Genomic DNA, 23202 nt, shown 5'->3' with positions numbered 1-23202 from the left:
TTTGGTGGGAAAGTTTTTGGCAGTTCGAGCAGCGACCGAGGACACGTGGCAGGGTCCTGGTAAATGGCGATTGTACTATGCGATAGGGTGAGGATGGATGGCTTCAAATAGCGAACCTGATTCGATGGGAGCACGGTAAATTATGATACCAGAGGGCCACTGGCAAGCGTTTTGTGAGACTAAGCGTGTTTTGTGGTCGGTGGGATTTCTTGGGGTTTTGTTGAGCACGAAAGAAACGTGTTGCATGTTACACCATTTACACGGGTGGCGCCCAACCCAAGCCGTGTTAAGCCATTAACATGTTTGCATGTTTGCTTAACGGTGCAGAGAGCGCCTGTTGGAACCACCACCGCGTGACCTTTGATCGAGAGGAATGACTGTTCTTGTGATGTGCAATTTGCAACTTTGATGTATGAACCGATAAACCAAACAATCGGTACACGCACGGCGGGTTAATTAGGCAATTTTGTAGGAGCATAATGAGGGAAACCTGAAAGTCACAAATCTGCGGACGCTACGAGAGGAATGTTTTCTTCTGCTTGCCAGGGGAATGGTCGGTGGGAGGTCGACGATCATATTTTAGCACAATTTCAAATTCGACCAAATATCCCCAAGGATCGATAAGGACCCGACCTGACTCGACCGTGACATAGGGAATCTTTTCTCTGAAAACCTGCCTCGTAGGGCAGCACAATTATCGCCGTGCTAGTTATAGGGTGGAAAAAGTTGTTATAGTAACATCGAAATAATACAACAACCGTTCACCCATCAAACGCCAGACGGTGGGTTTTTTCCATGGCTTTCTGGGCAGTTTCATTAAGAAGACGACGGGAGCTGGCGACTTTGGACGGACCTTTGCTGAGTACTTGGTTAGTTGTAGAGGCATGCCACTCGAAAAAGGGCCGGCATGTTAACTGTAACATGGAAGGTAAATTTGATTTCACACCCGACGTTGAAGGGTGAATAATTGCAAACGGTGTTGCCTCAGTCGGGCTTGGTACGGTGATAAAACTTGGCACAGGTAGACGATTGATAAAGGAGTAAAATTGACATAGAAGTTTGAAATATTGCCAGGTGTTTCATTGGAAAGGGTGTATTTGAAACATGCGGCATAGGTACCGTGAGTACACTTTTCAAATCCCATGGGGGAAAAGCTGTGATTGAAATCAATCAAAAATGGCATTCGCTGACAGGTTTATAAAAGTACACGTTTTCTGACTCCAAAAGGTGTTTGTTGAGCAAAAAGCGCCTTTTTCCGTGCAAAAGGGAGTATATTTTTGAAAAAATCAAACGGTTGAACAAGAAATGTCCCGTTTTCCGTCCATGACATACGATTGTGTGTCAACTGCGCTTAAATTCGCGCTTCCAGTTTGTTGTTGTCTGCTCGCTCGTTTGTTTTTGTTATTGCTTTCGTACGTGTTGTGTTCGCGGTTCTCGATTTCAAGGGTGCATTTCGGAGCACGGTGTAGAAAATGTTTAATTCACGCGTCCGTAGTTGAATGGAATGGTGCGTCTGTGATACACGGTAAGTGCACAGGGTGTTCGCTGCAAACAGATATTATATTTTGTCGCGAATATTCGATCATTTCGAATACTGCGTCACTGCGAGTACAGCAAAGTTAAGGAGCATCAAACCAGCTAATATACGTTCAATTTGTGTCCTGGTGTTTGGCGAAATTATCATAAATAGTGCTAGAATTTGCAATAAAGGTGTTGCCTAAAACTAATAATACCGTACAAGGGCAAAATAAACAAAGAGCATAAGACGACGCCGTCACGAATGACGTTTAGCCAGCGCACAGGGTGAGTCAGAAGCTAACTGCAATTGATTCTTGGATGGCATACCGATGCGTTGCGAGTGAGCAAAAAAAATTCAAACTTTCCATCTGGAAAGTTTTGCAAGATAACCTTGTGACCGTACAAAATGGTCCCGTTTTCACCCTGGTGAATCATGCACAGCGACACCAGTTTTTATTTGACTCACGACCTTGCTAATCAGTAGTTTAAACAAAGTATTATTGCAAAGCAATACAGCGGGCCACGTGTTCGCCTCACCAACTGTTCTTATTTCGCATATTAGCACATGGGTGTACGATCAAAATAAGCTTCTAGAAGCCCTCAAAAACGCAATACCATACGGTAGAGCTTGTTTGTGCATAGCTTCTAGTGCACATTTCTTTTTCCTGCAGACACGTGGTTGCCAAAGCATTCTCCTGTACGTACACACCTTATCATCTAACAGGTTGTCTGTTTGCTAAAATCTACTCGAGATGCGTATTTACATTACCTCACGTAATCTTTTCAAACATTGACCTCCTTACACCGGCTGGCATCCATTTCGGCCATTTCGTTGCGGTCGTGGCACTTAGATAGCGATAGTACTAAACTATATCTCCCGCTTGTTTCAGCAACGCGCAGCTTCCCAATTTGTGAATGAAATGCCATAATCTGCGGAGGAAGAAAATAACGACGTGTCGCTCCAAAAACGTCCGAGGCGCATCCAAAGACAAAACTTAGACTCAACAAGTCCGTTTTGGGTACCAAATTATTCCCGCACCATGGAGGAGAGCGTTCACACGCCAACGTCGAATGGAACGGAACCACCCGGCAGTGTTAGCCTCAACGAGGCCAAGCTGTTGGCGATCGTTGCGCTCGGACTCGGCAGCTTCCTGTGCGGTGTGTTACCGATGTACTGTTCTCGCCGGAATCGGGAACGGTTCCCACGGACGTTGTCGTGTCTTCTGTGCCTTGGGGCAGGTGTACTGTTTGCGACCGCCATCGTGCACATGCTGCCGGAAGTGCGTACTTACCTGAACGCGTACGCCGAGATCGTGTTCTGTAGCGGGTTCTTTCTCATGTACGCCATCGACGAGCTGATGCTGTTCTGTGGTATCGGAGCGCATGATCATGGCGAGGGAAGCGAACCGGAACGACGGTGCAGCATCGGTGAGGAATCTGACACCGCGAGCACGTCTAGCCGAAGAGATCGCCGATATGGTACGAATGAGGAAACCAAATCTCTCCTGAATAAGTGAGTTGAACTTGCATGCATATCTAGACGCCTAGATCTGATCGATTTGTGTTTTGTTAGTTACAGAAGCGACTCTGAAAGTCACATCGTCCATCGAGCGTTGGAGAGCGGAGTTGTCGCCAGTGGTACCGGCCTATCCAACAGATCATCCATCGAAGGCCGGCCAGAATTGCAACGACAGCAGTCGAACGCGACCGAGGTTCACCTAACGGGTGTGTTTGGTTTACTGTTGGCCCTCAGCTTGCATTCCCTGCTCGAGGGGCTGGCGATCGGTGTGCAGAATTCGGCACCCAAAGTGCTGCTCCTGTTGGGTGCGGTCAGTGCTCACAAGTTCGTGGTGGGCTTTGCGCTTGGTGTGGAACTGTGCTTGCAGGGTACGATACACCGATGCTCGCACATCCTGCAGGTGTTAACGTTCTCGCTCGGTTCGGTGGCCGGTATTGGCATCGGAATGGGTTTGGACGGACTGAACGAAACGCTTACCAGCCTCATCGTGCCGGCGCTGCAAGGATTGGCCGGTGGAACGCTCCTGTACGTGACCGTGAGCGAGGTTTTGCCACGTGAACGCGCGAAACGACGACTGCATATGAGGAGCATTGGCCTAACCCAGCTCGTCGCCGTTCTAGTCGGGTTTACGTTAATGTCCGTGCTTAGCTTAACCCTTATCGACGAGTAAAGCGACGGGACGGAACCGCTAACGTGATTTATCTATTATTACGTGAACATTTTTTATAGTATTGTATTGTAACGCTCCAAAAAAAAATAATGTGCCGTTTTACACAATTTTCAACAATAAACATTAGCTAGTAAGCTACCAACCTTTTACCAACACGAAACGTACAAGCGCACATATTCTGTAATGGTGCCGAAACCCCCGAGGCGACGAAGAAAATGGCAATAAATATCGTGCAGGTCAAGCCGCATCGGCAGGGTCGTACCGGAAGACGAAGATTGCTTTTACGACAGGCAATCTGGCAGATGCTCCCGGTCGCCAATCACCCGGTGACCCACTTTGGCGCATCCCAACCGGACCGGTAGCATTCCGGTAGGGTTAAATTTAAAATTCACCAACATCTGAATAATAGGAAAAAGCGGGTTATTCCATCCCGAGCTCGTTTCCGACCGGGTTTGGTGTCCTTGTGACAAGAAATACCTCGAAAAAAAAAAACCCCACCCCACCCGTGCTAAATTCCCACTCCCCAAAACAATGTGCCGCGGAAAGGGAAAAAACAAATATGATTTAAAATTGAGCGAAACAAAAAAAAGGGAGTGACAACAAAGCGAAACAGCGAAGACAACAACAACAAAAAAATATGGCTCACAAATTGGCATCAGACGAGGCTCGTGTTCGCGATCGCGTGACGCGCAGGAAGGCGCGTTCCGGAATCGAACAACGCGCGCTGCGCGATCGTACGCGAGACCGATATTTGCGATCGTGATGCAAATTTGTATCGCCTTTCTTGTCTGGCCACCGAAACCGGCCTCGCGCTGCGTCGTTTTCAAATTGTCCAACCGTCGTCGGTCGGTGAGCGCGAGTCTGGCGGCCACTCATTTCTCGGAGACTTTCGAATGAGAAGAAAAGGGGAAAAAAATGTATTAAAAAACGGGAAATCACACACTTTGCGTTCAGGGCAACCGGCAACCGGCATGGTGGGATCAAACCGTTGATCGTGCGTGGTCAAGATTGATCTGAGGAGTTGGTCGTACCCATGACGATCAGAACGCGCTCAACTGATCGTTTGAAAAGGTTTGAATTTCCGTTGCACGTGCACGAAAACACGTGGCACACATTTTGTCCGAAAATGAACCCACAGTACCACGGACACCTCAGAAGCGCAACCGACCTCCGAAAGCGTGAAATGCAAAGTCCTACATGCGGGTTCCACCACCGGGAAATCCTCCACCAACGGGTACCCACCCGTTGAATCATCCTTTCTCCACCATCCTCCCACTGCCATGGTGCTCCTTGTTTCGCTTACGTACGCGTCGTTGTGCCACCTGTGCGAAACGGATGTAGAAAGTCACCTCGCGCCACCGCGTCACCGAAAAGGCCTCTCCCTCCCCCATCCAAACGCGCGTGGAACTCTGTGCCTGACCCCCACCCAGTGGTACGAATCGGTGGCCATTGTGTAAATGACCGCAGGAGCGTGCGGATCGTCGATCGCCACCCATCTCGATTATTTGTCCATTTTCCGTACATGGCACTCGGGGTGCCAGTTTAGTGACATCTTACTTGCGAACCTGGGCCGGGATTTTCGTCCCGTATCGGTTGGTTCCGTTTTCGTTTGTTCGCATCCCGAGTGAGTGAGTGGGTTTTTTAGTGCCGGTTCCGGTTTGTCGATCACCGGTACGTACTTCGCGATCACGCAGTGTTAGATAATGCCACCGGTGTGTCGGAACGGATGTGGACAACCGTTGAAAGTGAAACTAATCGGGAACGTGACGCAACGCAATTGATCGAACCGAAAGAGTGTCGCGAGCTGCGATCTGTGAAGAACCTCAGTGAAGAACCTCTGTGATAATTTGTCAGATCGAGAATGATCCATAGTCAGGTGATTTTGCTGTTGATCGTTGGAATGGCCACGATCGGAATCGGTGGCATTTACGTGGTCGAGAATGGTGGGAAAAAGTCGTTCATCCGGCTCGGAGCACATCACTGGACTGATGGAGCGGAAGACTGTGGTCTTTGGTCAAGCCTGCTGGAGGAGTATACCGTTGGGTGAGCAACAACTGTTTGTCCTAACTGTTTGGAGCCTTTAGTGCATTGGAAAAAGATCTACAGAAGATCATTTAAAAAATCAGTTAAAAAATCACTCCACTTTCATAATGCTGACCTCCCGCAGCATGATCAGCAGCAGCAGTAGTCAGCTGAACCCCGCTAAAAATAGCAAAAACCACACACTCACGATGGTTCCGGCGCGCACGTGAAAGCAACCCCGCGATCAATCGCGATCGATGATCGCGCCCCGGGACGCAAGCATACGTATAGGTGAATCGCGTTGTTGATCTGCGTTTTTTTTTTCTGCGTTATTATTTTCCGTTTGGCAGGCTGAACCACAGCACCTCCGGCGCGTCGAGGGAAAGTCGGGTAATGCAGGCGACCGTCGTGGGGCCGGCGCCAGCCCCAAAGTACATTCCCACCTCCAGTTTCTACATCAACAAACGCATCGGTGAGGCACTCGAACTCGAGACCCAACCTCAGCCACAGCAGCAGCATCCGCATCGGGCCGTACCACCGGTGGGGAAAGTAATCGCCGGAACCGGAGCGGGTGGTCGGTACGGTGACAATCAGCTCGGTGGCCATGGGGCAACATTTACACCGATGCGGCAAACCTTTGGTGGTGCCACCCCAACCGAACTGCTCGCTTCACCTCGGGAGGTTTCCGAGACGGATCTGTATCTGCTGGGGGCGATCGAGAAACTGGTCTACCGGGTGGATTATATGGAGAATCGGTTACGCCGGGCCGAACAGATCCTGTACTTTTTAATGGCGGGAAACACTCAGAAGCAGGGTGAGTCTCGTTGTTTACCAATCTCCTTCGAAAGAGCCGCTTAATGTCCTTCTTTTCTTGTCTCTTGCACCCACAGAACCATGCCCTCAAAACTTCACGCAGGTGCACGATCGGTGCTACCATTTCGACATCGAGCGTGGGTTGAACTGGAAATCCGCCAGCACGATGTGTAAATCGTACGGTGCGCATTTGGCCGAGTTCGAGACGGTGGCCGAGTTTCAGGATGTGGTCGCGTACATTCTCAACAATCCGGTGAACCGCGGGAAGGACTTCTGGTTGGGTGGGCTTAACCCCGGGTTGCTGTGGATTTGGGCCAACTCCGCTAAACCGGTCAATCCGAACACGAACCTGAGCTCGATCACGACCGCACCAAAGCCACCGTCGGCGAAGGGCTCTACCAACTCGACGAAACTCAGCGATCAGCTGGAGGCTACGAAAATCGTTAACAACGCGTCGAAACATCCGACCCTTGAGATCACGGGCAGTGGCCGTTGTCTTCGGTTGAGCTACAATTCAGCCCTCTACACGTACGGGTACCGGGGCGAGGATTGTTCTGCGCAGTTTAGCTACGTGTGCGAGCTGAAGGATAAGTCACTCGACAACGAAATCTCGAGGATAGCGAAACGGCTTCAGCTTGGCGATGGCGATGTGTCTTAGGCGTTAAGGAGGATGCGATTAGGATTAGCTTTCGGCAGTCATCAGGATGCCTGTTATTTATTGAAACGCGCGAAAAGGGCGTCCAGTCAGTACCGAGTGCGAGTGATATTGCAAGTAATAAAAAAAGCCCCCACGCTTTAGTATCCCGATTTCGGATGTAAGCTTTCGCTTTCGCTTTCGTGAGACAAAGCTCGAACACACGAGGAACACGTTGTACAATTGTTTCCACTATATCTGTAGCTTGTTCGTATATTGTTTTTAGGCACATCCATCATATGAATATTATTTCGTGTGTCTGTGTGTGTGTTTGCGAGCGTGCATACGAGTGTGGGAGGATATGGGACATTTCGTCCTTGTAATTTGTTCGTATAGTTCAGCTCAAGAAAGGGGCCGTTTAATTAAAATGCCACACACGCACCTTCTAAGAGAAGGTCAAATATAACGCCGCAAGTCGGTTGGTTTATCGCTTATCGGGTTATTTTAATTATCTGATTGATTACTAACTTTTCTGCTATAGTGGCTGAGGGGAGCTACAGGAAACACTCCCACACACACGCGCACGCCCACCCACACACGCACTACCGAGCGCCGTAACCAGACAGGCTCGGCTGGCGGCGGACGTCTTACGTGTTTAAAATCCTCAAACGGGACGCACATTGATTAACGGCTTATGATTTATACTCTAACAAACGTCTACGTAGGTCAGCTAAAAAATAACAAATAAACAAACACATAATGACTACTCAATAAAAGTAATAAAAAAGAAAAACTTCTCCTTCGCAAGGACGATTCTTGTATCTCGTTGATTCGCACAAATCAACCACCTGCGCTACCGGTAATGAATCCTGATGTACCACCGCGCTTCTCTGCTACGCAAAGGTGTCCTTCTCTCTCTATCTCTCTCTCTCTCTCTCTCTTTGATGCCAATCATGCGAGCCTTCCTCGCTGCCATTCGTTTATGACAAAACAAAACAACATAAATGTAACGTTTAATGTTTGCAACAACTCAACACTTATTAATTAATTTGCACTTTCTGTGTTATTTTCCTTTCTTTTTCTCTTCTTTATGCGTATCGCTACCTGTGTAGGAAGGTTAGGTATAGGTAATCTTGCTGTACACCGATAATAAAACTAAAGACAGGCTAAGGATCGCCGTTCTCCCGTTTCGGCGTACGCGAACCCACACGGGAACCTGTTTTTGCACATCGATTTTACTGTTTTCGGTCGCCTGCTTTTATTTGCCGTGCGACTTTCTCCCGCCGCACGCGTATCGATGCTATCGTTTCTACTTATGCACAAGAGGGGTTGGGAGAACCGTGCTGGGCCGGGCTGCATCGGCTGGGAGGCCTGGTGGAGCCTTGATCCTCGATGCCAGTCTCTTGCAGGCGTGGTCAGACACAGTGTACATGCGCTTTCAGGTGGGATTTACTCATTGATTGACTGGTATACTCTTTTGACTCTCTCTCTCTCTCTCTCTCTCTCCCCTAGTCTCTTTTTCTACTCGTTACATGACACCGTTTTACGTTTTTTTTAATATAAAATCAGAAGCACCACCGTGAATTTCTAATCATTAGCTCTGTTAACGATTGAATTGAATTTGTTTTGTCCTAAAATTTGTTAGTTTTTTTTCGTTTTAGCACTTGATTTGTTCTCTTTGTTTCCTTTTTACTTCTTCTTTATCCATTTTGTTCTCCAATTCATTTTTCCACCTAAATGTTTTTTTACTATTCCGTGTAAATAATTTTGGTCCGAGATGTAAATGTTTCGTTAAGTGACTTTTTGTTGTTCCTTTTGATTACGTTTAATTGTGCTTGGTTACATTTGTTCCGCTAAAATCTGCTGCCAAAAGCTCTACACGATTATATATATGTATGTATGTATATATATATGGTATGGGGAGGCGGGTGTAAAATAGGCCTCCATTGCGCGCGCCTTGCGCACTTGGTCACGGTAACATTCCTCACGTGCTCGTTCATCGTTCTGCTTTGATCCGAGATCGCTTTGATCGCTCGTGATTTAATCTCTGTTCGGTTTAACCCGTACGGCTCGGGATCAGCAGGATTCGAATCCACGTCTCCTGTGGTCAGAGTTCACTTTACACTCTACAGGTTTCCGATTAATTGAGATCGGTTGTACGATCGAAATCGTTCAGCTTTTACCAAGCGGCTTTGCTTAACGCAAAGTTCCAGGAGATCGATCTTGGGAAATGACACAAACAATGATATTTGTTGCAATTCACGCGACAGTAACCTACCCTGTAACCCTTGCCAATAACAAAAAATCCTGTGGTAACAAAAGGGACTAGCGAATTATATAACGAATGCGCTTGTTTAACAAACATACCCATTTTGCAGCGAGTCTCGCCGCAGGCAAACAATCGGCTGTGCTTTAATAACATAGTTTGATTAGCACAGCCAGCGCCGCGGATTGACGCGAATGACTATAAATTTCGTACGAATTAATAATCCAACACCGGGCAGGCATCGAGCAAGCACAAAACAAACACGTACCCTTGTAAAAGGGTCCACCGTACCACCTTCAGACCCAAACCATTCTCCCTAAGGGTCGGTTTTGTTGCCAAGCGGCGGCGGAGCTCGCAAAACATTACCACCTCACCACGCGTTGTCAGCTTTATCAGCCACCGAGGGCTGACGATCACTAAACAAGTGCGTTTACATAACGTCTGGGGCCAGATCGATCGAGTCCCGGGGCTACACGGTCCACGAGAAGGGAGTAAAAGATCACTTCTGCTCGATCATCGCTTAATATCCACCGATGATGACGCCAATGTTGCGTGTTCCAGGTGTGATGTATGGCCCTTCGCTGAAGCTGCCTTGCACACTTGCTTGCGTGACCAAATCAAAACCGGCACCGGTTCGTGTTGGTGCACACGTTGTGATACGCGCTAGGATGCGATCCATCACACACCGCATCTCGCGTACTAGTGCGCGGAATTATTAGAGATTTGTTACACAACGCGGGTCGGGGCTCTCGTATTGGCTTGCATACCCTGATGCACATGCAGCTGGTGCAGGCGTGTCGATGAACTTGCGATACCTTTCAAGGACAGTGCATATCTCACTCGCTCGCTCTCGCTCTCGCTCTCTCTCTCGTCACCGGATGCACACTGGAGGCCTGCACCACCCAGTGCATCCGTTCGTCGTCTGAAACCACGGCTGTTTTTCGCATTGCCGGAGTGTGGAAACTATTTTTATCGCACACACATACACCGACGGGCACGATTTTCACGGACACCTTTCCGTGCGGATGGGGGAAATCGCAACCATATCACTCGAACCATCGACAACTTTCACCCTTTGATCGGTTTCTGTGGCGCGCATATGCCGGTGCACGTGAGTTTCTTATCAGCTGTTGGACAGCCCAAACCACCCATGCATGGTGAGTGGACATTCCGGCAAATAAAAAAAAAGCGCGACAAGGAAAGAACGCGCGTCGGAAATGAAAACCCGGGGAGGTTCTCCACCAGCTATGCGTCCCACTTGAGCTGGCCCCACTTGTGCGGTGGTGAGTGCGAAAGTTTTCCAAACCCACGTACGCTCTCGCTCGCTCGAGTGTCACGCCCTTTCGTGGCCGTTATTGGATTAGAAAAAGAATAAATAAAGAGGCCCCTATGCAGGTTCTTATCAATGTTGCACATTTCTGTTTGTACTGAAATCGAAATGACGAGCTACAATGTATGGGCGAGAGCGTTAAAACGTGAGATGACGCGCAGCACTCGAGAGTTATAGATTTGATGAGTTTTTTTCGACAACATTTACTGTGGAAAGAAGGAGAAACGTGTGGGCAATTTTGATTTTTTTTGTCACACTAATTAAGCAATGCCCAAATGGCTAAAGAACATCCTCTTTATTCCCTTCGCTTTCGCACACTTAGTGAGCGTAATGGCGTTCCGGTTGGCCAGCAGCTGGCACGTGTAGATTGTCCACCAGCATGGACCAGCTTAGGATGTAAATCGATGGACCGGTGTGGCGAGGATTGTTTGATATTTGAATGCTAATTTACTCGCCACGGTGATCACGCAAAGTGGGCCTTTTCTAGGCTTCTTTTTTCCGTTTCCAATCCATAGCGCACAATGTTGTAGATGAAGTATTGTAACTTTTGCTGATAAAATTCTTTAGGTAATTGAAGAATATATTTATCTTGGGTATATGCGTGGGTTTGGGACATCAAATAAATATAAAATGCTTGGACTCAAGTATTCGATCGTACGCAGCTCTGCTGGTGCAATTTGAAATCGATTATAGACACACCAATTTGGCGCATAAACTGCAGGCATCTACTATAATAAAAAGAAGCGGTTTAATGACCACGCCACGCCACATGGGGTTGTGATTAAAAATAGTTAAAAGCGCGTCGCAAAAGAACATCACCCCCGGCTCTTGGCACAAAATGATGATATTTAGCGTTTCGTTTCAATGCTTCTCGACGCACGTCACAGCAGGCTCAATAAAATCTGCAACGTGCATTCTGCACCCGTTGCATCTTCACTTCCCCCAGGCACCTTCCCACCCACCCTGCCACAACACGCGAGGAGAAAGTGTCCGAGCACGAGGCGATGGGGTTTGAAAACGGCAAAAGTGAAACATTATCTGAAAAGGGAAGGGAACGGGAAGGCAAAATATTGTAGACAAACCACGCGCGCGCGTGCACACACACACGCGGAATCCACACACTACTACCGTGTTCCGCCCGCGTTGCTCGCACGCTGACCACGCGACGACTCACGCCACCCTTAGGTTTTCATCGCTCCCTTCATCCAAACCGGCCGGCCGGCAAACCGAGTAGTGTTCCATCGAGTAGCCGGAAACGGGCCGAGGGGATGCGGGAGACGGGAAGTGTGTGCACTATTTCAAGGCCAATGTCACAACGACTCCGACGAAGGGTTGGTTGTGTGCGCGAGAACGAGTACGACAACGCCACCCCCTTTCGGTGGTGATGCTGCTGCTGCACCACTCCGATGTACGGGACGAATGCAGTAAGCTCATTGCCGCTAAATGGTTCCCATTCGAGTGTCGAGTGCATTAGTAGTGGCCCGGTCGAATACATACCCAGTGCTTCCCACGTCCGGCCAGCGCGCAGGGGTAATGAACGACCGGGTGCGCCCTATGTACGCCGTATATAGCCGGTACACAATCTCGACCGCAGTTGATGGCGGCACGTGGTGAATAAATTACCAAACAAATAAAAACTGATGACCTACATTGTAGCTACAATGTTGCTGTCCACCCGACGGGATCGCGGCGTCGTACAGCGCGCGCTCGCTCTACAGATTCCGCAGGATGTCGGAGTCGATCATCGATTCCGCCACGCTTTCCAAATCGGTGGAGAGACCGATGCTATCGGAGAGGTTCGCCAGGTCGGCCGTTGGTGGTGCGATCGGATCGGGAGCGGCGGAAGATGTGGAATGGACTGAGCAGGTGGCACCGTTGGTGTGTGCAACCGTAACTCCGAGCTCTCCCGGAACCGTAACGCTGGTTCCGATGTTGTCCGATCCTCCGGGCGTCATGACCATCGGACCAGAGACACCGGTAGGGCCGGCACTTGCGGGACCACTGGTTCCTGGTCCCGGTGAGTAGAAGGAAGTTGCGGACGATTTGCTGCGTTCGACGGAGTTCCCGTTGATGAGGAAGTCCCGTGACGTTTCCGGGCTGTACTGGAACATCAGGTCACCGTGGCAGCTGCCCTCATTCAGTGCGATCGGTGTCGACGGGACGGATTTGGGCAGCTCGAAGCGCTGGAAACCCATGGAACCGGTCGACACGCAATTGCCACCCGCTCCGGAGCCGGAAGATGAACTTCCGGCTGCTCCGAAGCCTCCCAGCATCGGTAAAGGAGTCGACGGAACCGAACGCGAAACAATGTTGTAGTTTGTGGAGCGCGAAAAGAACCCACCGTCCTCTTGTTGCTGCTGTTGAGCTGGCTGTTGCTGCTGTTGCTGATCGAGCAGATCGGGAAGGGTCAGTTCCGTTTCCATTTTCACCGCGGAGGTCAGCTGAGACGATTGCTCGTTCAGCATGTCCAGAATGGTTCCGGTGTCGTTGAAGTCGTCGTACTCGGAGGGCACGGGCGTTTGCGAGACGGATGTGTAGTTTGAGTTGCAATACCCATCGTAGTTCTGTATCAGCGGTACACTGCTCGAGCGCGACTCAAGCGACGACATTGGCCCATTCAGCCCACCCCCAATTGAGGCGGTGGACGAAAGGCCCCCGTGGGGGTTACAGATCGGTTGGAAAGCGGTCGGCATCGGGGAAACGCCGCAATTCAATCCATTGATGCCGACCGCACCGAAGCGATAAGGTTGCATCATCGAAGGGCTCGGAGGGGCCGAAGCTGGCAGCTCGTTCTTAATGTATCCTCCGATTGAGGAACGTGCCTGCTGCGTCAACTGCTGATGATGGTGGTGGTTGTAAGGACCGCCTCCGCCACCACCGACAAGCTGCAATTGTTGCTGTTGCGCCTGCGTTCCACCAAATTTGTGCTCCATAAGGTTGAGCGTAAGCCCGTTCGGTGCTTTTTGGGGTTTCCGGTGGATGGGAGTGCTCCGAGGACTCACGAACGGACTGGCAGTGGGTGTGTGGTTTATGTTGCCACCCCCGGTCAACCGCTTTCCGCCCGTTCCACTGCGAGGTTGCTCGGAAATGGGCACGAAACTGAAGTTCTTCCGACGAGCCGTAGGGCTTTGCACCGTTTGGCAGAGCACCTGGTTGGAAGTGGAAACCGCCTCATTAATCTGGCCCATGCCAAACCCCTCAGGAATGGTGTGCTTTTGTTCGCTAAATTTCTGCTGCTTCGGTTGTTGATCCGTGCTCACGCCAGCAACCGCCTGAGTTCCACCGCCAGTGGGCACATCTCCCGTGGTCGTGTTGTGGCGCTGGGATAACGCGGCCAATGAAGCTGCAGCCGATCCGGGTGCCAAACCCATACCACCCGCGTTCTGATGGTTCGCGGCGTTAATCGTTCCACCCGGTGCCGATGCTGAATCGTACCCACCGAGTTGAGCTTCCATGGCTTGCTGCATTTGCTGCTGGTGTTGCTGCTGCTGCAACATCTGCTGTTTGGTTTGGTTGCTCTGGTTCTTTTCGAGAATCATGCGTATCTGGAACAGCTTTTCGTTGTCATCGAACAGACCACCACCGAAGGAGGATCCCGAACCATCGCCAGCATCCATCGACGCGTCGAGTTGCTGCGGATGCGAGCTGCCAGCGGCGTCCTCCTCCGGGAAGTACTTTAACAACTCCTGATCCTGGTCCTGCGAATTCTCCTCGTCGCAGTTCAAGTAACCGTCCAGTGCGTTCTTGTCCATGTTGCAAATACTGATGACTCGTTCGCGCGGGATGATAAATTCGTCCCGCGTCGCGTCCTGCGACTCGATGAGTATTAGATTGCCCTGGTCATCGTAGCGTGGCGCGCTGTTGTTTTGCGCTTCCAGTGATCGCTGCTGACGTTGTTGTAGCAGCTTCAGCCGTTTCTGTCTGCTAGCGTAGGCCATGTTGTGTGCTAGCTGGCGCTTCTGAGCGTTGGTGGGTTGATTGGGAAAGAACAGCGGCGATGGGTGTCCAGACGGTTGCTGGTGATGCTGCTGCAGCTGCAATTGCTGTTGTTGCTGCAGCTGCTGCTGCTGCTGGACGGCCTTTAGCTGCTGGGCTTGGCGAACCTTTTTGCAGTAAATGTTCTGCAAGAACTGCTGATCCTGCGGGCTACGCATTCCGCCCTCAAGCAAACGCTGATGTACTAACTGCTGTTGTTGCTGCTGCTGCTGCTGTTGTTGTTGTAAGTGTTGCGGTGGGTGAGTTCCGTGAGCGATAACCGGCAGTCCGCCACTTGACGGAGGTGGCAGGAGACCTCCATTTGCTGCTGCTGCCGCCGCCGCCATCATTAGGTCTTTGTTCAACGACTCCAAGACACCATTACTAGTATCACAGTTGAGATTTGTACTTTGCTGCTGCTGCTGCTGCTGCTGCTGTTGTTGCTGACGCTGCAGGAGCATCATTTTGCCGCCACCACCGACAACGGCGGCCTTCGTATTGTTGTTGTCCTCGTCGAGATAATCCTGCTGCTCCCGTTTGATCATGTGCTGCAGCAGCTGGTTGGTCATCGCCGTCGTGCCCTCGTTGCCCATCGGTGCCATGCCTCCTCCTCCTCCTCCATCGATCACCGGTGTTGTTGCCAGGGGTTGTTGAGCGTTTTGTGGCTGCTTTGTACTTACGGTTCTCTGCTGCGGCGTGTCGATCGCACCGAACACTCCCACACCCTTCAGGTGGGTTCCATCCGGTGTGCTGCGGGGTTCCGACGTCCCCTCACACATGCTCGTCGAGAGTGTCTTTCTGCGCTTCTTGCGTCGCTTCTTCATCGCTACGGCCTGGGGTGAGGGGCGAAAAAGACAGCAAAAGAAAAACGCCCCAACCCACGGAAGGAGCACCGGTGAGAAGTAGAACAATCAACCCGACGAAACATGTGCATATAGAATCGTTTTGCGGCTATTCTCCTGATCGTGGGGGGGAATACAGCTCTCGCTGCAAAACTCGAGTCACGTTTTAGAGCGCGTGTTTTGCGCGCCACACTGAAGCGAACCGGAACATTGGCTGCAACAGAATTATGCATTTCGGGGAATCATGCTGGAGAAGAGACTGGCGGCAGGACTCGATCGCGGAGAGCTTAAGCTTGCCGCTGCACGCTTTGTAAATGAGGGGATTTGGTCGCGGGGATAAGCCCGGATGTGACGCATCGTGTGTTGTCTCGTGAGGGCGCGGATTACAATTACTTACAGAGAGCTTTCGCTTTTCCTTCATCTCGCGCTGGAGGATCTTCTTGTGCAGCTGCTGCCTGCTCCCGATGCCGGTCGGTGAGTTGAGGTTGTTCTTCGCGATGAAACCGGCCAGCTCGTTGATCGTGGAGAAACACGACGGTAGCATCGCTTCGGCCCATGCCTTGACGACCTTCCAGGATTCTTCCTCGTTGAAGTTTTGGCCATCGTTGGACTGCTTCTGGGAATGGGAGACGGTCAGAGTGTGGCGCATGGGTGGCTGCTTGTGCACGGAAGTTCCTTACCTCGAGCGGTCCGCCTGCACTGGAAAGATCCGGCAGCTTTGGGGTGGGAAGCTTCGTGGCTTTGCGCATGGCCGCGTAACAGTATCTGGAATGGCCCCTCGTACCGAGCCGCCGGGGCCGGATGCCGGGAAAGACCTGCTTCATTACCTTACCGAAATCGGCCGTGGAAAGGGGCTTTATGTTGATTCTTGCACAGTACGCACTGTGGAGACACGACCATTAGCAGCAAGCGAGAGCGAGAGAGAGAGAGAAAGTCGAAGCGCATCAAGATGCATTTATGTTAGCAATGTTACAGAACCGTCTCCATTAACGTGAGGAGTATGCTGAACACTCACACATAGTCGTCATAAACTTCTTGTTTCGGAATTGACACATTCGGGTCGTGCTCTAGATGCGATCGGACCCAATTGATCGTGTGATTAATCTCGAGGCGCGTGCCCAGGGGGTTTTGTGACTGGCGCAAAGGATCTGCGAGACAGGGAGAATGAATCCGAGTGGGGTTTCAGAAATTGTAGTGGTAAATAAACAAAAAAAAAAAGGATATGCACCTGTTTCTGGATAACCGCCAGGCATACGAAGGTACAGCAGCAAGCGTTCCGGTGGCCGAAGGGTCGATATTTTCTCCAAAATATCCACGATCTGTTTCTTGGTGTTGTCGCTAAAAATAGTGTGTATGATCGTGTGCAGAAGCAGTCAATAAATGTTGTCGGTTTCCATGGGTAAACTAGAATTAATAGTCGGGGTTCGAAATATTCCCATTTGTAAGGTTATGGATGAGGAGTTCACAGCTAACCAAGCTAATTCGGCTAAAGAATCTGAAGGAAATGATGCTCCCTTAACTGCTCTCGATCGATAAAAAAAATAGTCATAAATTTGGGATATTCAGAAAACACCGCTCTTCTTATGGCATTCCTCTGCCAGTTTCGACAGCATCATCATAAGTACCGCTAAATGAGATGATTCAGCGCCAAAAAATCGTCGACGATCGAGAAGCGGTGTACATCAGAAGCAATTAATACCACGCTAGTTTCAGGGCAAAACGGCGCGTGCTAAAAGCTGCCGATCATCGGGTTGCCTATTAATTTCACGTCCGCCGCGACGATTTCACGGTACGATAGGAACAAAATTTCGCGACAAATGCATGGGCTTCTTAGCAACGGGTGGGAAATAGGTACCGTCGTACCGTATTAGACAAAGGCGATCGGTAAGAGGCAATTAATACGCCAAAAATACCAAAATCGAACACACAACAGCAGAACGAGAGATATAGCAAAGAGAGAGCTCGTGGGGCCGCGAAAAGCGTCGAACACGCAACAATAAAATAAATAGCCAAATCGAGAGAACAAGAAGAAAACGCCGAAGCAGCAATAACAGCAACAAAAAATCCACCAAACCAAGCGAGCTTCTCTTGCTCTCGCATGGAATCAAAATCAAACGATAAGGTAGGCGCGCGCGCGCGAGGCCAGATAACGATAATAGCAGGGGATGATTTGTTTTTCTTCTTGCTATACACGGCCCCGCGTACAGTTCCGATCAGCGGGCGCCGATCTCCTTCGGCCATCTTTGTTATGGCTGGGGAAGGGGTCGTTCGTATTCATTTGAATTTTTCGTATTTATTCGATCGCTCGCGGCCCATTCGCGTTGTTTTTTTTTTGCCCTGCCGTGGAGATCCATCGGTCGCAGACTATCGATCATCGATCATCTTCAGCGAGCCGCGGGTCCATCGTGGGGGTTGTAAAAGGATGTGATTGGAATGGGGTGGGTATATAGATTAACGTGACGATAGTAGCGGGGAGGGTTTGCTGGTATGAAAGAGTCAGAGATCGAGACAGGGGAATCTTGAACAAAGTGAACCTTACCTGATGGATTTCTCGAAGATCTGCTGTATCTGTTGTTCGCGTTCGCGGTCACCAAGATTGGCCGCTGGACTGTAGCCACCGGCAGTGGTTAGCATCGCCTTCATTGCGGCCACACCCGGATCAAGCTCGGCCCCAAGCTCCATATCGTGCTCGGCCGGAGGATTACTGGTGGTGTTGGCCGCAGTCAGCTCGTAGCTGGCGTTTAGCTTTCCCAGCTTCAGCTTGTTAACGGCCATTTGTGCGAGGAAATCTCCACCGCCTCCTGGTGCAGGTGTGCTGGAGACCGTCGATGACGATACAATCCCACCGGGTGTGCAAAGACCGGCTATTAGGCGGGTGTGAAGTGGCACGGGCAGACCTGCCCCGTTTAGGGGCGAGGACGTGGCCAAACTTACGCCACCGCCCGGTGTCGTCGGAGTCGATGAACTGATTGAGGACGAGGACGATGACGACGAGGACGGTGACGGAGCGGGCTGCAGGGTCGAAGGAGTCGCTGGCAATTTTCCATAGCCTACTGCCACGGTACTACCAGCGCTACCTCCGAAGCTACCGGAGGCCAGATTCGAGGGTAATCCGACGGGGAGCGTTTGTTTCCACGGCTGGAACGAGTTGGTCTGAGACATTTCCCAGCCCAGCAGGGACCTAGAATAGATTGGCACCGGCCACGACCACGAAACACACCACCACTCGTTGCTGCACTATTCACTATGGTGGGGTGGAGCAGAAGGCTGATGGAAAAGGCTCGTTGGCAGGAGGCTCGTTAGTAACGGAGTAGGCGCGGCGAACGAAAGAAAGATTGAAGGGCTGGAGGGTGGAGCTTTTGGAAGCGAAGGGGGCCAAAACTTGATCCGAAAGCTGTGCCGGTTTTTGAGCAGGTAGGGGGGTGGCACTGGTACTGCTGGACAAAGGAGAATAAAAAGCCACCAGAACACCACTTGACACACGAAAACAGCGGCGAGTACGGTCTCACCGAATACTGCACTGCTTTTTTTTTCTTCACTTTTCTTATCCGGTAACGTTGGGAGATGAGGAGGCACACTCATCGGTAAAAAGGAAAAACTATTTTTTCTTCTTCATATCACTTTAGTAGTATCACACGTACACACGTATCTGCCGTACACCGTATCGTGTAGGCTACGGGCGGGTGCATCCGTCGCAACAACAACAACAACAACAACAAAACGCACTGGAAATTACATCTTGCGCTGTCGAAGGGCCACGGTGGATCGATGACGGTGAAACGATAGCGGTGGATGAAATTTGGAAGCACTGCTACTGGTAGCTCCACGGATTCAGGCTGAGACAAGGATTTTCCACTTCACACTGGGCTCCGGTTCGCGGTGCACTGGAGATCGCGACAGACCGTCGCCGCCGTCGTTCCGGCCTTGGACCACTGGGAGTAGCGAGATTTTCTATGAACGATTTGCATTCGGCGGCCGCGATGCTGCTAGACCGCGGGGGGAATGGTTAGCCGAAGGAGGGGCGTTGTGGAAAAGGATAAAGACGAAGACCGAGCGATAAGGACGAGGGGCGCTAGAAGGCACTGGAAAACATTTCGGTTGTTGTTTTTTTTTCTTGTTTGGCTCACACTTCCCCTTGCGCCGTGCAGAGAGGGAGGAATCAATCACACTACCGAACAACGAGAACACCAGTACACGATTGTGAAGGAAGAGTTGCACAGATGACGGCTGGGTATGGGGACACGTTCCTGCGGACCTGCCCGCAGCTGAACGGACTGGGGGAGGGGGGTTGGGGCGAATCGCGAGATGCACACGCACTGCACCAATGGCGTTGAAGTGGGCAAGGAAAAGGACAGTCTCTTGGCGTACGGTCCCGATGGAGCAGCCAACACGGAAGATTCTTTTGACAAGAGAGTGTACTACTTGTGCACTAAATGTATAAATAAATGGAAGAAACTGAAGAACGGTAGAAGGGAGAAGATTTGACAAGCACGGACATCAGCTGTTGGAGTTTGCCTTCACAGTGGGTGCACAGATTAGATTGGCATGTTGAGAACGATGTGACATTTGGTCAGGAGAAAAAGCTGAAAATGTTTTGATTTTGTACGGGGTTAGCAGACTCCTTCGGAACTTATGTTACGATTATTCATCTCTTCTGATGTTGTGTAACAAGAAGTATAGTTAAAAAATAACAAAGTTTATCAGATAGTATCGATATTTTGCGCAATAAAAAGAATATCTTAATGCCCAACAAGCGTCAAACTAGAAAACAACATGGAAGTACGTTGAGCTCACCTCTTCCTCACAGACATTACAGGCAAAACGTGACTGTTTACACTACGTATGAGGGTTGTTTGTTTGACAGCTGGTTTTGACAGCAAAATATGCAAGCGACACGATACAAAAAAAGAGATATTCGTAAACAGCGAAAAACTTGTGTAATACGGGAGTGGATTGCGTTAATCGAAGCTCTTTAAAATATAAGTTGTAAAATGCTTTAGCTCTCCGCCTTCGCGATCGATAGCTGTTCAATTGTATTAAAACAATGGCGCTGCGTTTAGTGCTCAGTTGTCGAGAGATTCCTTCCGTATTGCGGTAAGATACGAACCGAACCAGAGCGGTTAACAATGTTATTCTAATCTGAACTTCTATTGTTCTATCCTCAGAAACAGCAATTTAATTCATCATCCTCGGAAAATACTAGGCAATGTTGGAGCCGATCGTCAGCTAACGATAGTACGGTACACGAGGAACGTGAAGAATACGCGATCGGAATCGTTCGCTCCACGGCAAACGATCGTGCCGACAGAGGTGCAGGGCATCGTTATAGATTCAGGTTACATCGATCCTTCTAAAATATGGCGATCTTTCCTGTTCACTGCTGCGGTAACAGAACATGCGTTTTACACTAGACATACAAGTAGCGCTAATGTGGCCTTTTTTCTCTTCTAGTTCACAACCGGCAGTTTCGTAGCAGTTTCCATATGGGAATACGAAACGGTACGATCACGTGCGATAAAGGCACTGCGAAGCAAACTAAACGTCAACTGGTTCAAGGAACGGATGAGGCAGACCCGCCATGACACGGAGCAATGGCGTAAGGACCTCAGCGGCTGGTGGAATAAACTTTCTCCTGGCGAGCGCGTGTTTGCTCCCATTTGCGCGCTAAACGTGATCGTCTATGGGCTTTGGCGAATACCAAGCCTGGCACCGACAATGGTGAAATATTTTGCCTCAAATCCAGCCGCAAGTAAGCTATCGTTTCATACACATCGGACACGATGTTCTGGGACAGATCACTGACTACTTTCTATCTGCAGAGGCGGTATGCTGGCCCATGGTATTGTCTACGTTCAGCCACTATTCGCTGTTTCATATAATGGCGAATATGTACGTGTTGCACAGTTTCTCGCATGCCGCCGTAGCCACGCTGGGCAAAGAACAGTTCTTGGGCATGTATTTGAGTGCGGGCGTGGTAGCATCGTTCGCAAGTCACGTTTTCAAAACGTTAGCTCGGCAACCAGGTCTTTCGCTGGGTGCGTCTGGTGCAATTATGGGTGTACTGGCCTACGTATGCACGCAGTATCCCGACACGCAGCTTAGCATATTGTTCCTACCGATGTACACTTTCTCTGCCGGAGTGGTAAGTTTGTGCAATAGCGTTTCCAATTACAAGCACATATAATGTGATTTTAAATTCGATATTTTCTTTCTGCAGGCAATCAAAGTGATAATGGGCATTGATTTGGCAGGCGTTCTGCTGGGCTGGCGGATTTTCGACCATGCTGCCCATCTCGGTGGGGCAATGTTTGGACTATTCTGGTGCTACTTTGGCTGCCAAAACGTGTGGCCAATGAGGGAACACTTTATCGGATACTGGCACGAGTTGAGAGGACCACCCAAAAAATGACCATCACCGACGGAGTGGACGAAGAAAGAGGAAACATGAGAATAAAATTTAAAATATTTCATCAATTGCACCGATTTACTGTACAAAAATGCATCATTGCGAAAACTCAATGTTTCATTGGTTCGTGTGGGAAAACATGGCTAATTCAAATGACGTGAATGATACGCGATGTGCTCTCCGATGAACGATGCTACGTAGAAGTAACTGTGGTCATACCCTTCGCGCATATTCAACACACACGGAACCTGTGCCGCCCGGCATGCGTCGACTAGATTTTGCGGCAAAAGCTGACCGTCCTTCAGGAAACTATCCTCCGAGCCCTGGTCGAGGTACAGCTCAAGTGGGGGACCATTGTAGTTGGCCACAAGCTCCGTGGCGTCCCAATTCTTCCATTCGTCCTTATTCTCGGTTCCCATGTATCCACCGAAGGCTTTCTCGCCCCAGGGACACTTCGTTGGGTTGCTGATCGGAGCAAAGGCCGACACAGACTTGAATAGGCCGGGATTCTTGAGAGCACAAACCAGTGCTCCGTGCCCGCCCATGCTGTGGCCGGAAATGCTCATTTTATTCGCCAACGTTGGAAAGTTGTTGTTAACCACATCGATAAGTTCCTGCGTGACGTAGCTGAACATGCGGTAGTGCTTGCTCCACGGTTCTTGAGTTGCATCGACATAAAACCCAGCACCGGATCCAAAGTCCCAAGAGTCGTCTTCTCCCGGGATGTTCACATTGCGTGGCGACGTATCTGGGCACACGATGATAAGGTTGTTTTCCGTGGCATAGCGCTGGGCACCGGCTTTTTGGATGAAGTTGGTTTCGTTACAGGTCAATCCCGATAGCCAGTAAAGTACGGGTAAACGACGATCGTCGGCCACCGCCGGAAGAAAGATGGCGAATTTCATTTCGCACGACAGCACCTTCGATTGGTGGCTGTACACATTTTGTAATCCGGCGAAGCATTTGGTAGACGAGATAAGGGAAATAATAGTCATGGCTACGGCGACAGAGAAGAGATGAATTATCAGTAAAGCCATTCTAGAAGGTACACATTCAGATGGGAAACCATATATACTCACTAGAATATAGGTTTGAAAAACGAAATGCTTTTAGAAAACGATGAAACACAAGCACAAATCTTTTAAAATTAGAAAATATTAGCCGGATTCTTCTTCGTGGTCTGTTTTCAAACCAACCTCACTGACTG

The 23202-nt window shown here is 50.0% G+C and overlaps 5 protein-coding genes across 5 annotated transcripts; 3 read left to right on the top strand and 2 right to left on the bottom strand.

The window, feature by feature from the left end:
- Nucleotides 1–2558: 2558 nt before the first annotated feature.
- Nucleotides 2559–3851, top strand: LOC128730927 (zinc transporter ZIP3). Its single transcript, XM_053824023.1, has 2 exons — nucleotides 2559–3031; nucleotides 3092–3851. Exons 1-2 carry the CDS (start codon nucleotides 2559–2561, stop codon nucleotides 3705–3707), a joined length of 1089 nt encoding a protein of 362 aa, XP_053679998.1. The 3' UTR covers nucleotides 3708–3851.
- Nucleotides 3852–5568: 1717 nt separating this feature from the next.
- Nucleotides 5569–7200, top strand: LOC128730918 (uncharacterized). The gene is made up of 3 exons (XM_053824012.1): nucleotides 5569–5750; nucleotides 6080–6543; nucleotides 6620–7200. The coding sequence occupies exons 1-3, from the start codon at nucleotides 5569–5571 to the stop codon at nucleotides 7198–7200; spliced, it is 1227 nt and encodes a 408-aa protein (XP_053679987.1).
- A 5284-nt stretch (nucleotides 7201–12484) lies between these two features.
- On the bottom strand, nucleotides 12485–18751 carry LOC128720659 (uncharacterized). The gene is made up of 6 exons (XM_053814345.1): nucleotides 18129–18751; nucleotides 16818–16927; nucleotides 16605–16737; nucleotides 16270–16471; nucleotides 15987–16205; nucleotides 12485–15580 (listed from the first exon to the last, which is right to left on the bottom strand). Exons 1-6 carry the CDS (start codon nucleotides 18749–18751, stop codon nucleotides 12485–12487), a joined length of 4383 nt encoding a protein of 1460 aa, XP_053670320.1.
- A 1794-nt stretch (nucleotides 18752–20545) lies between these two features.
- On the top strand, nucleotides 20546–22024 carry LOC128731657 (presenilins-associated rhomboid-like protein, mitochondrial). The gene is made up of 5 exons (XM_053824789.1): nucleotides 20546–20683; nucleotides 20755–20974; nucleotides 21041–21338; nucleotides 21409–21731; nucleotides 21807–22024. The coding sequence occupies exons 1-5, from the start codon at nucleotides 20634–20636 to the stop codon at nucleotides 21996–21998; spliced, it is 1083 nt and encodes a 360-aa protein (XP_053680764.1). The 5' UTR covers nucleotides 20546–20633; the 3' UTR covers nucleotides 21999–22024.
- Nucleotides 22025–22072: 48 nt separating this feature from the next.
- LOC128730704 (S-formylglutathione hydrolase) lies at nucleotides 22073–23161 on the bottom strand. Its single transcript, XM_053823781.1, has 2 exons — nucleotides 23075–23161; nucleotides 22073–22992 (listed from the first exon to the last, which is right to left on the bottom strand). The coding sequence occupies exon 2, from the start codon at nucleotides 22988–22990 to the stop codon at nucleotides 22139–22141; it is 852 nt and encodes a 283-aa protein (XP_053679756.1). The 5' UTR covers nucleotides 22991–22992; nucleotides 23075–23161; the 3' UTR covers nucleotides 22073–22138.
- Nucleotides 23162–23202: the final 41 nt, after the last annotated feature.

This window comes from Anopheles nili, chromosome 2 (genome assembly GCF_943737925.1).
Source record: "Anopheles nili chromosome 2, idAnoNiliSN_F5_01, whole genome shotgun sequence".
In the NCBI taxonomy this organism is placed as follows: Eukaryota; Metazoa; Arthropoda; class Insecta; order Diptera; family Culicidae; genus Anopheles; species Anopheles nili.
The sequence above is the reverse complement of the archived record's forward strand: the minus strand, read 5'-3'. Positions and strand labels throughout refer to the sequence as shown.